This window comes from Hemiscyllium ocellatum, chromosome 34, assembly GCF_020745735.1.
Source record: "Hemiscyllium ocellatum isolate sHemOce1 chromosome 34, sHemOce1.pat.X.cur, whole genome shotgun sequence".
In the NCBI taxonomy this organism is placed as follows: Eukaryota; Metazoa; Chordata; class Chondrichthyes; order Orectolobiformes; family Hemiscylliidae; genus Hemiscyllium; species Hemiscyllium ocellatum.
In genome coordinates this window covers 39,231,404-39,250,220 of record NC_083434.1, presented here as the reverse complement: position 1 = coordinate 39,250,220, position 18,817 = coordinate 39,231,404, and the positions used below count along the sequence as shown (strand labels likewise).

The 18,817-nt window shown below is 43.5% G+C and overlaps 1 protein-coding gene across 6 annotated transcripts in view; it reads right to left on the bottom strand.

Moving 5' to 3' along the window:
- Nucleotides 1–18,817, bottom strand: part of lars2 (leucyl-tRNA synthetase 2, mitochondrial) — a 138,090-nt gene that overhangs the window by 53,661 nt on the left and 65,612 nt on the right. For all 6 annotated transcript variants that reach the window (XR_009646902.1, XM_060849824.1, XM_060849823.1 and 3 more), the window contains 5 exons: nt 18,125–18,284; nt 7,395–7,499; nt 5,567–5,682; nt 3,832–4,115; nt 1,208–1,306 (listed from right to left, as the gene is read on the bottom strand). Coding sequence is in view for 5 of the 6 variants with exons in the window: in XM_060849824.1 (XP_060705807.1) it covers nt 1,208–1,306; nt 3,832–4,115; nt 5,567–5,682; nt 7,395–7,499; nt 18,125–18,284 (764 nt within the window). In the remaining variant the exon portion in view is untranslated. The remainder of the gene's footprint in view (nt 1–1,207; nt 1,307–3,831; nt 4,116–5,566; nt 5,683–7,394; nt 7,500–18,124; nt 18,285–18,817) is intronic.

Genomic DNA, 18,817 nt, shown 5'->3' with positions numbered 1-18,817 from the left:
TCAGCAGATACAAAGTGAATGATCTCATTACCATCAAAATAATTTCTCAAATACGTGTAATATCATTGTACTAGCAGAATAAGATCTTTAAAACATGGAAACACAGTGGTAGAGGGTAATGCAGCTGCATGAGTTATTAAGAGGTTCTAAAGTTCTGGGTAAGTGGGTTCAAACCCCACACAGTATATGTTGGAATTTAAATTCAGTCAACAAAAACATGGAATTGAAAGTTAGTCAGTGACAGTAACCATTAGACCACTATCAACTGTTCCAAAAGCCCATCTAATTTCACTAATATGCTCTGAGGAAGGGAATCTGCCATCCTACTCTCAGTCTGACCTACATGCTGACTTTTAACTGTCCTCTGAAATGGGCCCGGCAAAACATTCAGTTCAAGGGCAATTTAGGGAATAAATGTGACAAGGCTGCAAAACAAAGCAGCCAAACACAAGAGCCAAGGAAACACTCTGGGCTTCCCACAACCTCTCAAACTCACTGTGGGGGTGATCTAGGGCAGAATAGCATAACCTCAAAATTCGAGGACAGGCCATTTAAGGACAACATCAGGCAGGATGTCTTCTCAAAGTTGCTAAAACCTGGATCTCCCTCCTCTTTCTAAATGAAAAGCTAAGGCTGAGGACCAAATGAAAACTCTAAAGCAATAGAGAGTAACAGATTTTTTGTTGGGTATGTTTATCACCAGAGATTAGAATTAGAATCCCTACAGTGTGGAAACAGGCCCTTCGGCCCAACAAGTCCACACCGACCCATTCCCCAACCCTATATTTACCCCTGACTAATGCACCTAGCCTACATCCCTGAACACTATGGACAGTTTAGCATGGCCAATTCACCTAACCTGCACATTGTTAGACTGTGGGAGGAAACCGGAGCACCTGGAGGAAACCCACACAGACACGGGGAGAATGTGCAAACTCCACACAGTCGCCTAAGTCTGGAATCAAACCTGGGTCCTTGGCACTGTGAGGCAGCAGTGCTAACCATTGAGCCACCACACCATCCTTGGAACCAAGGTTTTCAGATGAAGTTAAAACAGAGATTGATCGTGATTAATGGAACGGCAAACCATGATAGAGGACCTGAATGGTCTACTCCTGTTCCTACCTTTCCCCAAGCTAAATTAATGTCTACCTTAATGGGAAAAAATATACATAGTTCTAAAAATGTAAGTCATTTCCAAACTCACTTTTCTTTATTATGAGAGTCAGTGTATCTGTAGTAATACCAAGCTGAGTCCACAAAGGTATCCATGGTGTCAGTCTCTCTCTGGGCAGGGCCTTTACATCTGTGTGGGGACAGCAAGTTACAAATTTATTGGCTTCCAATACACAACAGTTTAGTGAGTCAACCACAACATAAAGTGGAACACTGCTAACTGAATTAAACATAATGAGCCATATTGCTCCAAGCACCAATAGCAAGTAGCAACGCTGCCCAACTCAACAGACTGGGGCCAAAACAAAATACTCTAGAATACTGTAAGTCAGAAATAAAGGCCTAGAGAATACTCAAAAATCATCAGCGGAGAGAGAAACAGAGTTAACGTTTTGGGTCACCAATCTTTTATCGGATCCAAACGGTTCCCTGAGAAAGTGTCAAGTGCCAATCTGCAATGGCTATGAGGTCGTGACTTACAGACCAGTAGAGAATTCAGGAGAAATGTCTTCACTTAGAGAGTAGAAATCGCTAGCGGACGGGGAGTTGAAACTATTGATGCATTTGAGGGAAAACTAGGTAAGTACAAGGGAGAAAGTAGCTGATTGATAGGATTAAATAAAGAAGGGTTGGAGACTTGTGGGCAGCAGAAAAACCAACATGGACTTGCTGGGATAAATGACCAATTCTGTGCTCTACTTTGCTCCGTTAACAATAATAAGGCAGCTGACCACTCACTTCTCCAGTGTAAACAGATCTACATTTGCAGTTTGATATCGATAAGGCAGTGAACGGGCTGTGCTCCAGTTACATCAGTCACACAGTGTCAACTGGGAGTCAGGGATCACTTGAAAGAAGTCAGTGCCTATGACAGGAATATTGGGATTTTATTTTCAAAAGTTGGTCTTACCACACATGACCTGACAGAAATCACAAAGAGTAATTGTCTGAAAGGACTACAGAATGGATGTCACGTGAAGACATCCTCTGCACTGAAATGTCTCTCACGATTAGTTTTTACACAAGGGGACTTTCTCCATAAAGCAAATTTACTGCAAGAACCTAGCACTGCACACAAGCTGCACAGGATTTTATTATATTGTGAAAAAAAATCATTGTACCTGGATATCAGACACCTCCTCCCTCTTTATTGGTGAATCTATCTATTCTTGTTTAGAATTGTAAAATTTTCTTGCACCAGAGGCCATTCAGCCCATTACAACTATGCTGGATCCTGCAGTCCCATCTTTTTATAACTTGGCAAACGTCTTTTCTTACCTGCAAATCCTTTTAGAAGTGGTCACTGTGTTTCCACTGTACTTGCATCCCGCATACTAACAATCTACCGAACCAGTGAAAAATAAACATCTGCCCTTTTCATTTCATTTTGATAATGATCTTAAAATTACACTCTCCAGTAACTGATTCAACCACCAGAGGAGATGGTTACACCTCGATGTCTCTCATCCAAGCCAGTCACAATCGGGCACTTCAAGCAGGAACTTAACAGTTACACTCTCACCAACCTCCTGAAGGTAAATATATTTAACATAACCACCCACCGGCCGAATGGAGAACTTTGGTGCCTCACAGTCTATTTGTGCACCAGTGACACCTTTAGTCAGGGGTTTGGAAAATGGTGGCGAAAAACGAATAGGAGTATTCCAGCAACAGGCCCCAAAAGGCAACATGGCCATGGAGATTATGATGGTCCTCTGTGTCTGTTGCCAACTGGTTGTTTTAAATTCTTGGTCATACACCTTGGCTGGCATGAAGTCAGACGTTTAATTTCACATCCAAGAACCACATGAGCTCCTGGATGCACTAAAACTGAGAGTGTCGTGGTTCTTTCTATTGGAAATCTCGTGGATCACTTTGGTCCATTGGGACAGCAAAGTCACCGCTCATCTTAGGGGAGGGAAAAAAAAGTGATCAATTCACACTAGAACTTACTGCACTTTACCAATTAAATTGCTTTTCTTATTAGGTACCTGTTTAGAACAGTAGATCATGGCAAATTACTACAGATGCTGACATCTGAACTGAAAACAAAAACAAAATTGGAGATCACAGCAGGTCAGGGACATCAGCTCTGACAAAGAGTCATCCAGGTTCGAATCGTTAGCTTGCTCTCTCTCCATGGGTGCTGCCTGACCCGCTGTAATCTCCAGCCTTTGTTGTTTTAGAACAAGAGGACATTGCTTTAGGATAAAGGGCGGTAGGATTAAAACAGGGATACAGAGGAATTACTTCTCCGGAAAAGGTCATGAATCGGTGGAATTTACTATCGCAGAGTGCAATGGATGCTAGAACAGGGAATAAATTTGAGAAGGAGATAGGCAGATTTTAAATTAGTAATGGGTTGAAGGGTGACGTGGAGGAGGCAGGAAAGTGCAGATCAGGCTGAGATTAAATCAGCCAAGATCATATTAAAAAGCCGAGTAGCCTCAGGGGGATGAACTGCCTACTCCTGCTCCTAGCTCGCCCTCTGTTTAAAAACAACTCTATTTCTAATTCAGAGTTGAATTAAAAATTAGTGACAACAACAAACCTAACATTAACTGTGGGTGTCTGTTCACAGATTGCACATGTTCTGCTTTTATTCCAAAAACTACTGGAGCATTTCTATCACGTTGCTGGGAAGAACTGACTTACTGAGGACAAGTACAACTGAACCACTCAGCTGCTGTAGTTAGAGGGGAGAATCCTTTAGCTGTAAACGACTTAATCTTAGGTAAAAGCACAGGCAGATCCTCATGAGGGACAGGAACGGGACCGCAGGATTGGCAATGGACGATGGGAATAGGGGTGCCCCAGTAACGCTGCCGGGATATCAACCAGTCACGCATCTTCGGGCTGGTGAGGTAGCCACCGATTCCAAGGTCTCTCGCACGTTTCAAAATGGCCTGAGTTGCAGATTGTCTATCAAGTCCTGTGAACTGAAAAGTTAAACAGCCTGAGATTTGTTATAAATACTTCACCTTAAATGACAACCTGCCATTAGCAGACAAGTTCTGATCAGCTAGTGTTTGATAGCCTTGGTATCATGACACTAAAGTATTCCTCACTTTCCTGAACATCCAATTCTTGTTACATAGAACAATACAGGCCCATTGGCCCTGGACAGAGATACAGGATAATGACGATCTATTAGAAGAGTTCATTACCCATTGTGATGTACAGATATGTTTATTAGAATAAATTAAATTGCCTGGGCAAAGTAAATTCCTTCCTTTTTGCTTCCGAAATTGTACAGACTCAACCAAATGGTTTTAGTTTTGCCATAGCAATCATGGTGTCACTGTTAGCATTTGTGGTCACAACTTCTCAGAAACTGACAGCGACTTCGAGTGTCCATACGTCTGCAGTTTAATACAGGAAAGCAGACGTTGCTAACGGTGAACCATCCTTCCCAGCAGAGGGTTTGCTGTTGAGGTTCCCCTCAGATTGCAAACATTGAAAAAATATTACACAGATGAAAACTTTCACCAGCACACTCTTTAGTTGTAAAAGCCCTTAAAAAGATTAACACCTGCTAATACCAATTTTTTTTCTAAACGACATAAAGCTCATGTGTTACGGCCAAATGATATCAATGATCCCAAAATAATAATTTTGTTTGAATTTATTATTATCCTGTGTACCAAGATATAGTGAAAAGTGTTGTCTTATGTGCTTTCCAGGCAGATTATACTATACAAGTGCATTTGTGCTTGTTAAATAAAAAAATTCCATGTATTTTAGAAAAAAAATGTTCACAATACTTTAGCTTCTATCCAAATCCCACATGCACATGCCAGGTATTTATTTCACTTGAAGGGATTTGGTATTTTTAAATTCCTAGCATGCTGCCCCTCTGGGTTGTCACCATTAGCTTCTGAAAAATCGTCTTGATTTAGCTCCAGACTTAAACTGTTCCTGCGCAATTGGAAATCTACACCAGAGAGATGATATGCAACTCCATCTGCAGATTTCTTTGGAGAGTAGCAAGCACCAATGATTAAAACATTTGGGCCACTACCTCAGCTTCTGCTCTGTCCCTGTCCAGTGTTGGGGTGCTCATTAAGCCACTGAAACATAAAATGGATGTTACCCCAGTTCAGCAGAAGGAGCCAAATCCCATACAGTGGATACAAAGGTCAATCCAGCCGCGATACATGAATATTAACAATGCAATGTTAAGAATGGAAGATTATGGATAACTTAGTTTGCAAAGCCGGATTAACTAATGATTCTAAAGAGGTCAACATTTCTCTTTCAGTTTCAGTGGGAGTATTAATCAGCGTGGGAGAGAGGCGACACAGTAGAGTCTGTCTGTGAGCCTCTTGCAAAAAAGACAGTAATCTGAGGTTAACATTTGGGAATTGCCCAAACCACACTCAGCACTGACCTCATCACAATTTTGCAAACGCTCGGTGCCATCGGGAAGGGTTTCAAATACATCTCGCCATTTCAGACCCAGCCTTTTCGCTACTGCTGCGTCCTCCTGGCTGAGGCTGGGAATACCTTTGTTGAAACAGAAGCAAAAGTCACAGAAAGAAGTGGGAGAAGAATTAAGGGGAAGCTTCAAGCAACATTCATGTTGGCTCAAGACAACTTTAATCAAATATTAAAAGCACATTTCTTTCATCCTTCCTCTGAAGTGAATGGCACCTTTACCTTTTCCCTCCTGCCTTCCGCAGCATAAACGAGGATCTAGTAGTAATTCGGGTTAAAGTAAAAGTATAACAGTGAATAACTAACTAACAACTATTTACAACACCTTCCTCTAACCTATCTTTTACTTTCCCTTCTATAATACTAGTCCAATAAAATCCCTAATTAAGATTTACCAAAATTCAATTTTTTTAAAAAAAAGCCAGATGTCAAATTATCTTCTTAGGGATTTCTATTTCACAGGTTACTGATCAATAAAAGCTACCTTTAAGACAGCTATTCTCTGGACAGTCTGCAGATGTTGTTGGTTCGGCAGTGCACCTCCCAACTGTTCAATTTCCCCCCGATCTTATACCCCCGGGCATCGGATTGGGTCATTGCCTTTTAAGATTGTCAATATACTAAATTCAAACTTGATTGGAGCTAGGTATTTTTCGGGGTATAATTTAAACATTGTTGACCTAATTTGAATCTATTTTGTCGTTTCCAGGCAACCTAGCTTTTGACGAAGTGTTACATTGTTACCTTATACAGAACACTTGGTGCTGTCGGGTAGTTCTGCTAGCTTTTAACTCTCTTAAAGGTACAGTACATCGACATCTTCATTACAATTGAGTAAATAGATAAGGTCTTGGCTTCATGTATATTGTAGCGTGGAGCTATGATGGTAGATGCTCCAATGTCTTCCCATCACGTATCTAACACAGAGATCCCTCCCGCTCGCATTGCCTGCCATGGACGCCTGTTGGGATGACTGCAGGTTGACCCTAAACTGACTTGACCCACCCTTTCCTAGGCAATCGAACCTGGTCTCGGCCAGCCTCACAGGGAGTGGTGTCGGACAATCATCCCTTCCCTGTACCAGTGAAGAGCCTCATTCCAGGTTCTGCCTTTCTGTACACCTAACTGTGTTGCTTGGTATGTTTGTGCACATTATTGCTGCAAATAAACACAGGATGCCTGATTCCTTTTAAAGGGTCTCAGCCTGGACCTTCTGGCTCAGAGTCAGGACGATACATACAGCATACAAGAACTCCGTCAGAGAAGTATAACCAAACAAAATTAATCACTCAGCCAAATAAGAGGATATTAGCACAGGGGGGTGGTGTACAAAGCAAGGTATAAGGACTATCTCAAAAATCAGGAGACAGGAATCAGCAGATTTAGGGTTCCAAAATTCCACATTTCTAAATTGCCCTCAACCAACCTTCCCAATTCTTCCCGTGAACAGCAGTTTCCTCACAGACCCTAATGGCCCTGCTGTTACACCAATTTCTCTTTGCTCCTCCCCCAAATGATAAAGTGGGTAGCATATAAATAGACGGAAAGAGAATGTTTTTCTTTTAAGTAGAAAAACAAAGACACATGCTTTATTGCTATCCAAATAATGAATAATCAACAATGATGGGTTATAGGAAGAAGGAATATAAACTGTAAAACTGGCTCAGCTCACTGCAGCTGTTTACAGTGATACGCAAGTCTAACTTCACAATAGTGTAAACCGATCTCTACTTACCACCACCAATCAATCAACATAACGAAAATCAGGAATGCTGCCTTACCTATGACCGTATCTAAATAACCCTCAAACTCTGGCTTGGCTGAAATTACGACAGGAATCTCCTGACCATTTAAAAGGTTCACCCCCGTCACTGGAGTCTGGCAGTCTGGAAAGCAAGCAATAATGGATGATGATTTGACTCTTAATAGATAGTTTTCTTTTCAACAATTGTTTAGGTACTTCATCATGAGTGACAGTAGTTCCCGCTGATTAGCGAGGTAACTTCTTTTTATGAACTGCGTTCGAACAGGCTGAGGCAACTCAGGCCCAAAATGGTTAATATGACATTTCCATTTATGTAGGAAAAGGTCATCCTACACATCTTCACAGAATAAGCCATTTGGATACAGAACTGGCTCAAAGATATAAGACAGAAGGTGGTAGTAGAGGGCTGTTTCTCAGACTGGAGGCCTGTGACCAGTGGGCCGAGTGCTGGCATGTGGGACTAGATTGAGTGGATATCTGGTCAGCATGGAAAGATTGGACCACGGGGTCTGGTTCCATGCTGCACATTTCTATGGCTCTATAAATTACTTTCCAAACCACAATGTGTCAACACTGTGGCAGAAAGAAATTTAAAAGGATGAGATATGATGCAGAGAGAAAGGGAAAGAGAGGTGGTGGGGGGGTGGTGGGGAGAAGAGAGAGAGAGAAAAGGTATAAAAGAGTGAGAATAGAAATGAAAGATACAGCAAGAAAAGGTAAAGAAGATGAATCAGAATGTGCAGAGTTGATTCTCAATTCTCAAATCTGAGTATATAATTCAGGTAGACACAGATTGCAAAAGCTGGAAGGGCCACATTTCAGTTGCTATGGAATCAGCCTGGTGCCAGCGAACCCACAGTATTTTAACCCAGACAGCAAACTGTGCATCATGATCAGTGAGCCTGTCTCAGCCAAACAGCTTCAAAACAATTTATGAGCCTTTCTCTTCATTGTGAAACATTGCTATCTGAGAAATGGCTCTCCCATTCATCTACACAGCAACACAATTCCAAACTACTGAGTGCACATGAAGCGACTGGATTACCCTAGAGAATGTGCACCGCTCTGGATCAGATTTAAATTGCAGGTCCTCAAGATGGTGATTATTAAATTAAATATTACTCTCAGTCACTGGTATTCAATTAGTACTATTCAATTAGTCCCTATCTATACAGGGATAGACTCATCAGGATGATTGCTGATGAAGGGCTCTGGCCCGAAACGTCGATTCCCTTGCTGCTCGGATGCTGCCTGACCTGCTGTGCTTTTCCAGCAACACACACTCGATTCTGATCTACAGCATCTACAGACCTCACTTTCTCCCTTGTCTATACAGAATGGTTACGGTGGAGGTGGTTGTTCGGTCCATCCTGTCTATACTAGCAAGTGATTCGGTGACATTCTCTTGCCTTTACCACACAACCTAGAACCAATATTCCAGTTAGATAATCATCCAACTGAACATGCCTCCACCATCCTTTCCATAATCAAAGTATTTTTCTCGCATCGTATTTGTTTTGCAAAAGTGCCTGACACACCACATACCAGTGGTGTGCCACAAGGATCCTCCCTCCAGTCTGAAAAATATCCATTAGCCAATACTGTTTCCTAGCCCTCAGCCATTTTGTATCCACATTAGCCTTGTCCTATTTATTCCATAATGTACAACTTTTTTCACAAGTCTGTTGTGTGGTACTATATTGAATGCCTTCTGGAAGTTCATATAGACTACATCAACAACAAAGATATTACAGCTTCAAAAACCCTAATGAGTCAGTTAAACAGGTGTTTCCTTTAATTAATCTGCACTAGCTCCTCCTCATTTAACTCACATTTTTCCTTCCAATTATTCTATCCTCTACATGTGCTCTCTCATTTTAAAAAGTTTCCCCACCATTTAAGTTAAACAGAACAATCTGGAATTCCTGGGCTTATCACAACAATGTTTTTTCAAAATAAAAACAGGGCATTACATTTGCAATTCTCCAGTCTTCAGATATCACTGCTCAGTCTGGGGAAGATTGAAAGATTTTTGCCAGTATCTCTGCAATTTCCACTCACATTGCCCTCAATATCCTTGGGTGAATCTCATCTGACGGTGGTGCGTTATTAACCTTAATTACTGACAGTCGACCTCATACCCGCTCCTCATTAATATTAATTCCTTCTAATGATGGAGTTTCCTCTTCTATCACCATCTGCTTCACAGGTAAAGTTGCAAAATATTCATTTAATATCTCGGCCATGCCCCTATCCCTCATATGGAAACATACATTTTTAGCTCCAAATTGGCCTCATTTATCCTTTTAAAACTCTTTTACTGTTTGTGCCTCTCTAGAAAAGTTTGGAATTCCCTTCATGGTAGATGCTAGCCTTTTCTTTGCTATTCTTACTTGCTCTGTCACCCACTACTGAGTTCAGCTTGGTTCTCAATCATATGATCGATATCAGGTCAAACATAAGACACCTTCTTTATGTTAATCTCCATTTCCTCTTTCATCCAGCGAACTCTAAGCTGATTGCTCCACCATTCCTTTTTGAAGGAATACATCTGAACTGCACCTGAACACTCTTCTTTGAGGGTAGCCCATTGTTCAGCCACAGCTTTCTCCCCCACTGACCATCTAAACGGCCCAGCTCCATTCCTGTCCCAGTAAGGTGGCTATCTCCCAGTTCAATACTTGCACGTTGGTTTGCCCTTTGTCTTTTTCCACTGTCTTCTAAAACTTTGGTACAATGATCACTGTCCCTTAAATGCTCCCCCACCAACACTTGCAATACTCAGTCTACTTCATTCCCAAGAACCAAGTTTTGATATGCGAACACAGAGGGAGTTGAACTTAAAAACGAGTATTTATATTTCAGACATCAGTTGCTCTAATTACCTCTCCTTAACCCTTCTCTCCTAAACATGTCAAAGATTCTACCCCAGCAGCAACCCTCCAATACACCAATGTAGTAATATTTCAGCAGTAAGAGGCATCAAGTGGATGGATGGTGGACTGGTCCTGTTCTCACAAATGTAAAGATACAGTAGGTAGAAACAAAGGTACAGGACCCAAACTCCCAAAAAAACTGCAATTGCTCAAAATCCAGATGTTTTTCTTATCCAACAGAACGCAGTAATTGGAGGAAAACAATCAGCGCAAACTCTGAAATATGACACATGGCTAAATGAGTGCGTCCCATATCCCTGAAATCAATGTCACTGTTGTTTGGTGAAGTGTTTCTGGTGCCCACACATTAAATATGGGAATTATAACAAGGAACCAGCCACACCAAGATATACCTGCTGAGTTAATGCAAATATACACTGTGGACTTCAAAAATAAAAAAATGGAACAACCTCATGTCAGTTTAGAAGCTTCAAAGTAAAATGCTCAACACTATCAATTGCTTGCTCTCATTTGGTCTGGCTGCGGAAATACACAGAAAATTCCAAAATCCAGAAGGGCTCCAGCTATGCCTAGCCACGGACACCCCATGGGCCCCAGCTATGCCTGCCTCTTTGTCGGGTACGTGGAACAGTCCAACTTCCGCAGCTACACTGGCCCCATCCCCCACCTTTTCCTCTGCTATATCGATGACTGTATTGGTGCTACCTCATGCTCCCACGAGGAGGTTGAATAGTTCATCAACTTCACTCTCAACTTTCACCCCAACCTCAAATTCACATGGACCATATCGGACACCTCCCTCCCCTTTCTGGACCGCTCCATCTCCACTTCTGGCGACCGACTAACCATGGACATCTACTACAAACCCACGGACTCCCACAGCTACCTGGACGACACCTCTTCCCATCCTGCCTCCTGTAAAAACACTATTCCTTATTCCCAATTCCTCCGCCTCTGCCACATTTGTTCCCAGGATGACCAGTTCCACCATAGAAAATCCCAGTTGTCCTCTTTCTTCAAAGACCGCAATTTCCCCTCCCACATGGTCAATGATACACTCCAGGGCATCTCCTCCACTTCGCACACCTCCGCCCTTGAACCCCACCCTTCCCAGCGCAACAAGGACTGGGCCCCCCCGGTCCTCACCTTCCATCCCACCAACCTCTGTATACATCGCATCATCCTCCACCACTTCCACAGATACAAACAGACCCCACCACTCGGGATATATTTCCCACCCCACCCATCAGCGTTCCAGACAGACCATTCCCTCCACAACTCCCTTGTCAGACCCACACTCCCCACCAGCCCACACCCCACAACTTCCCCTGCCACTCACACCTCCCCCCTCACCACCGTCCAAGGCCCCAAGGCTCCTTCCACATCCGACAGAAATTTACCTGTACTTCCACCAATGTTATCTACTCTAACAGTTGCACCCGATGTGGTCTCCTCTACATTGGGGAAACAAGATGCCAACTTGCGGATCGTTTCAGAGAACATCTCTAGGACACCTGCACCCACCAACCCCACCGCCCCGTGGCTGAACACTTGAACTCCCCCTCCCACTCTGCCAAGGACATGCAGGTCCTGGGCCTCCTCCATCGCCAATCCCTAACCACCCGACGCTTGGAGGAAGAAAACCTCATCATCCGTCCTGGGACCCTGTAACTACACAGGATTAATGCGGATTTCACCAGTCTCCTCATTTCCCCTCCCCCCACCTTATCCCAGTCCCAGGCCTCCAACTCGACATCACCCTCTTGACCTGTCCATCCCTTTACCGGCTCCATCCTCCTCTCTGACCTATCACCTTCACCTACCTATCGCATTCTTAGCTACCTTCCTTCCCCCCTCTCCCCCCCCAGCCCCAGCCCACAAGCCTCATTTCCGATGAAAGGCTTATGCCTGAAATGATGTTTCTCCTGCTCCTCGGATGCTGCCTGACCTGCTGTGCTTTTCCAGCACCACACTCTCGACTCTGATCTCCAGCATCTGCAGCCCTCACTTTCGCCTGGGTGCAATGGGTGCCAGAGTTTGGACACTGGCCCTGTACTGGTCAATAGTTCTCAGTCCTAGCCTAGGGACACTGACCAATTATAGTCTCCGGTGAGATTGGCAACCTCAGCAAACCATAAGATTGAAACTAAGATCCACTCAGTCTGTACAAAATGACAGTGCACACCACTAAGCACATCTAACCACTGCAATATCCTTCTCATGGAATTTCTAAAAAAGCACCAAGACTTGGATTATCAGCAGCAGCAGATAACCATTACTTCACTCATGCCTGTAACACATCAAGTGCAGATACAGTCAGAAACAGTGATTCTTGGAGAAAAAAACGAGCAGAAATACAATTATTATGATTAATTTGCTGACCATTTCCAGTTGACACAGTCCATCACAGAGGCTGTGATTATTACATAATGACAGCTTTTTTTCTCTTTTAAGCAAAACCACTGGGTTTCCCAGGAAAAGGAGAATGAAAGCAAACAAATCAATCCATCAAAATCTTAGTTAAAGAAAAATCCTGCAAATCAGACAGCAACGATAAACCAGGCAGAGGATTGTATTCACAAGGAGTAAATGGACATGAGATTATCTAGGAATGTTGCTTGCTTGTGTGGGTGCCAAAGTGCTTCACAAGATCAGGATAACTCTCCTGAGAATATTTATGGGTAAGTTACTCTTACTGAGCCAGAAAATGTTTGGCAGAATATTTCAGTGCCTTTCACAGAAACACAGACACAGTGTGCACTCAAAATAACACAAACACAACAGGACGACCTACAAAAAGGCAACTGAAAGACAGAAAAATTAATTACTCTATTTTGCATTCTTTTCTGGTCAGTCTGAATAATGTTGCTCAAATAAAGACGAAATATTGCCGATACTGGAAATCTGAAACAAACAAGTTCGTTTGTCAGTTCTGAGGAGGTCAGACTGGATTCAGAACATGAATTCTCTCTTCACAGATGCCCGTCTTGCTGAGTTTCTCCAGCATTCTTCAACTTAGTTTTTGAATAATGTTGCTGGTTCCCTCAGAAAAAAAAGCAAAGCTCAGATAGTTACTGGGGAGAAAAGATGAACGATCTGCATTGTGCCTTCAGGTGACAGAGGAAGGATACTCCTACTTGCACTCACTTCCTGATGGAGACAAGGTCATGTGACAACAATTTCTTCTGGCTCCGTACTAAAAAAGTAGTATTTTTAGACATTAAAGCCCATTGCAGGAAAATTGCTGCAAGTGGAATTTCACATTCAAACACCATCACTTGCCAAATATGCCCTGATCTCAAAACTCCCTAGTTGGACAATATACAAAGGTGTGAAGTATAACACAAACAGAAAACAATGGAATCATGGTGCAAATAAACCACTGGAATTATACCACCCACATTGTTACTACAAAATACTCATTATAGCTTGAAATGTCAGCCATCTTCAGATGGTGTGTCACCACAACGTACCATCATCTCTCCGACTTGATTTTGTAACCCACTCTCTCTCTCTCTCTTTCTCAGATAAAGAATAGTGGGGGAAGAAACAAAAAAAGACAAAAAAAGGTCCAGGCAGCAATTGAATTTCCTGCAAGTAATAAATTGCCATCTTCTTATGCAGTTCATCGAGACGGGGTCTCTCTTCCACTCTTGAGCTATGGATCCTGAGGTGACCGACCAGTCAATGTTTGATTTGCACACCATGTGGTGGGAAAGTGCTGTTTGAAGAGGTAGGCAGGTGGAATTTTTGGTTTCTTGCACACTCCTTCTTTCTTAGTCCTCTTCAGTATTAATCCTCCTAGTCTTAATTCCTCCGTCGTCGTAATGAAAATACAAGGAGTTGCCATTGGTGTACTGCCAATTAGAGTACAGATCCAATTTATATCTTGTACCAATTCCCTATAATGCCTTGAGCAGCACAGTGACTCAGTGGTTAGCATTACTGCCTCACAGCGCCAGGGACCCAGGTTCAATTCCACCCTTCAGCGACTGGCTGTGTGGAGTTTGCACATTCTCTCCGTGTCTGCATGGGTTTCCTCCGGGTGCTCCGGTTTCCTCCCACAGTCCAAAGATGTGCAGGTTGGGTAGACTGGCCATGCTAAATTGCAGACTAGGTGGATTAGCCATGGGAAATGCAGAATAATAGGATTGAGGGGTGAGTCGCTCTTCATGGGTTGGTGTGGACTCGATGGGCCAAATGGTTTGCTTCTACATTATGGGGATTCAATGACAACAACACAAACACCAGACTGCAATTGAATAAAAGAATAAACTATAAAGCTACTGCCAAAGGCAAAAATACATACAGTAATATCCTCCCTTTTCATTCTGCCCATTTCATGACCTTGACTATTGGAAGCAGCAATATTTAGGGCGTCACAGTGGTTAGCACTGCTGCCTCACAGCACCAGGGTCCCAGGTTCAATTCTAGCCTTGGGTGACAGTCTGTGTGGAGTTTGCACATTTTCCCCGTGTCTGGGTGCGTTTCCTCCAAGTGCTCCAGTTTCCTCCCACAGTCCAAAACATGTGCAGGTTAGGTAGTTTGGCTATGGTAAATTGCCCATAGTGTTAGATGCATAAGTCAGAGGGAAATGGGTCTGGGTGGGTTACTCTTCGGAGGCTCGGTGTGGACTTTAGGCCGAAGGGCCTGTTTCCACACTAAGTAATCTAATCTAAAAACACAAATAGAGAATCATTGGGGGAGAAGGCATTACTGCATGGTTTTCTGTCTCCCGTGGTGGTTTGTCTGTCCAGCCCCTTCAGCCACACACACCGGTATCCAGAGGGGAATAACAAAAAAGAGAAGAAACAAAAGATAACCTTGAAAGAACCAGGGAAGTAGGTTTAATTGAAGGATGTGCCGTCTGGGTTCATCACAAATCCACACGGGGATTTTCCAACTCTGCCAGGTGATGGCAGTGGTGCTGCAGTTGACCTGAGGACTTGCGGTGATTCCTGCCGGGTTCCTGTTTCCAATCACCGTCCAGCAAATTCCGCTGGAAAACACACAGATGTTGACAGGATCAGGCTTAGCTAGGGTGGTCCGATGGTCTAACCAGCCAGTCAACTCTTATGGACACCGACACAGATGAATGATGCTTACTTGGGTGAGGTGCTAAAAGGAGAAAATACCTTCAGGGAGGAGGAAGAGCTGAAAAATGTGATGCATGGGGGAAAAAGATAAGCCGTTAACATAACAGAACGTGCAAATGTTATTTTCCTGTTTGTCACAGAATCCTCCATTCAACACATGGAGAAAAGGACAAAGTGAGAAAGAACAGTAAATGTTGTGGTTCTGTTCGCCGAGCTGGGAATTTGTGTTACAGACGTTTTGTCCCCTGTCTAGGTGACATCCTCAGTTCTTGGGACCCTCCTGTGAAGCGCTTCTGTGATGTTTCCCCCGGCATTTATAGTGATTTGTCTCTGCTGCTTCCGGTTGTCAGTTCCAGCTGTCCGCTGCAGTGGCCGGTATATTGGGTCCAGGTCGATGTGCTTATTGATTGAATCTGTGGATGAGTGCCATGCCTCTAGGCTGTTCTCTGTTTGGCTTGTCCTGTAATAGTAGTGTTGTCCCAGTCGAATTCATGTTGCTTGTCAACTGCTTGTGTGGCTACTAAGGATAGCTGGTCGTGTCGTTTTGTGGCTAGTTGGTGATCATGGATGCGGATCGTTAGCTGTCTTTCTGTTTGTCCGATGTAGTGTTTTGTGCAGCCCTTGCATGGGATTTTGTACACTACATTGGTTTTGCTCATGCTGAGTATCGGGTCCTTCGTCCTGGTGAGTTGTTTTCTGACAGTGGCTGTTGGTTTGTGTGCTGTTATGAGTCCTAGTGGTCGCAGTAGTCTGGCTGTCAGTTCAGAAATGTTTTTGATGTATGGTAGTGTGGCTAGTCCTTTGGGTTGTGGCATGTCCTCATTCCGTTGTCTTTCCCTTAGGCATCTGTTGATGAAATTGCGCGGGTATCCATTTTTGGCGAATACATTGTATAGGTGTTCTTCTTCCTCTTTTTGCAGTTCTGGTGTACTGCAGCGTGTTGTAACAGGAAGATAGCTAACGATCCGCAACCATGAACACCAACTAGCCACAAAACGACACGACCAGCTATCCTTAGTAGCCACACACTCAGATGACAAGCAACATGAGTTCGACTGGGACAACATTACTATTATAGGACAAGCCAAACAGAGAACAGCCAGGGACTTCCTAGAGGCATGGCACTCATCCACAGATTCAATCAATAACCACATCGACCTGGACCCAATATACCGGCCACTGCAGCGGACAGCTGGAAATGACAACCGGAAGCAGCAGATACAAATCACTATAAATGCCGGGGGAAACATCACAGAAGCGCTTCACAGGAGGGTCCCAAGCACTGAGGATGTCACCTAGACAGGGAACGAAACGTCTGCAACACAAATTCCCAGCTCGGCGAACAGAACCACAACAATGAGCACCCGAGCTACAAATCTTCTCCCAAAATTAGAACAGCAAATATTTCGAGTTCCCTGGTCTAAGTGCAAATGCTCAACGTTCACATTTCTGGTTTTGTACAATTGCAGAAGAGGGTTGGACCGTATATGGGATTTCTCGGTTCTGTTCATATCTCTAGGCCCAGAGAAACTCTGTTAACATAACTGAGACAACCTTGTAAATCTGAAAAGGTCCTGCTGAATTTACGACTCAACAAGACACGACTCCAAAAGACGTTTGAAGTAGAAATTGGTCCATTGCACTTGCCAAATAAAACAGGTATAAATAACCTTCCCAGCTCAGGGCCACGGTACAGCTGAAGAGCAAAGGAAACACTTAACATCTTCCAGAATAATTTAGAGAGACGATAGATAAAGCAACGGAAACCTCCTTCAGCAATAACTTATGTCATCAGAGTTCCTCAAGTCAACAGAGGCCAAAGACAACAAAAACATAAACTCACACATTCCTCGCATATTTCAAGAGTGTTGTTATGACCTTCAGATCTCACAGAATCATAAAATCCTAACAGTGTTGAAACAGGCCATTCAGCCCAACAAGTCCACACCAACCCTCTGAAGACCATCCCAGCTCTATCCTTGTAACCCTGAATTGCCCATGGTTAATCCATCTGGCCTACGTATCCCTGTACACTATGGGAAACTTAGAATGGCCAGTCCATCTACAGGTCTTTGGACTGTGGGAGGAAACTGCAGCACCCAGAGGAAACTCGTGCAGACACAGGGAGATGTGTAAACTCCGCGTAAACTGTTGCCCGAGGCTGGAATTGAACCCTGGCACTGTGAGGTAGCAGTGCTAATCACTGAGCCACGGTGCTGCCCCTCAAGCTGCAGATTATTCACAGAAGTTTGCCCCTCAGCTGCCCATCATTCTCACTATAGCATTCTATGATTTGGAGGTGCTGGTGTTGGACTGGGGTGAACAAATTAAAAATCACACAACACCTGGTTATAATCCAACAGATTTATTTGAAAACACTAGCTTTCGGAGCGCCGCTTCATCATCAGAAGGAGAAGCAGTGCTCTGAAAGCTAGTGTTCCCAAAAAAAATCTGTTGGACGATAAGCTGGTGTTGTGCGATTTTTAACTATAGCATTCTAGATCACAGCTCTGGGGACACCAGTTAAACTCCTTGTCAACGTGGCCTTCAGCTCTGCTAGCATCAAGCATCTAAACCCCAGTCCCATTTTCTTTCATCACATTCTTTCGGTATTAGGAGCTTACTTCCTCACACATCCTTAACTTAAGGATTCTTGCAGTTAATTCTTGGGCTGGCAATTGATTTGTATACATAATGCACATGTTATATAAATAAAATTGCTTTCTTCTGTCAGAGTTTCCACAAATGCTTACCTGTGTTAGGTACAAGACACTGTTGAAGAATGTCTCTCAGGTGACTATCAGTGTCTAACAGTCTGTGGTTAGGCAGGATAGAGAGATGAGATGCACCATAAACTGCCTCTGGGCTGGCGGCGTAAGCAGGGAGCCTTTCACCAACTTGTTGCCCATTTACCTAGGGAAGAACGAGTGTTCACAACGCTTGAGTAATGCAGTAACTGGAATTTCTCAGCTGCAAGCTTCATCTTAAATAAATGACACAAGCAAACACTCCTGTACGTGGTGGCGGGTGGTCACGAAGTGAGTTCACTACACAGGTGACAGATTACTTTTTACAAAGCCTTTCAGTTAAAAGGCAGAAAACCGAGGTACTTGAAAGGGCATTAAAGCACAGATTGAAACAATTGCTCACTCACACCAAGTATTATCTGAGAGGGCTCAAGCCTGTTCACAATCCTAGAACTCCCTCCCTAATGGCATCGTGGGTGTAACTATATCAAATGGACCGCTGCAACTCACCCCCACCTACTCCAAGGGAGCCAGAGTTTAACCCGTAGGTTAGAACACTATTACATGTACTTTGCGGCTGAAATCCTTTTAAAATGGAGCAGTCAACCAAAAAAGCAGGGACAGAACAGCTCTGAAGTTGCCTGCGCTTTATAAAACAGTCCTTAAGCTGATAGGTGGTGATACTTTGGCCTTTACTGA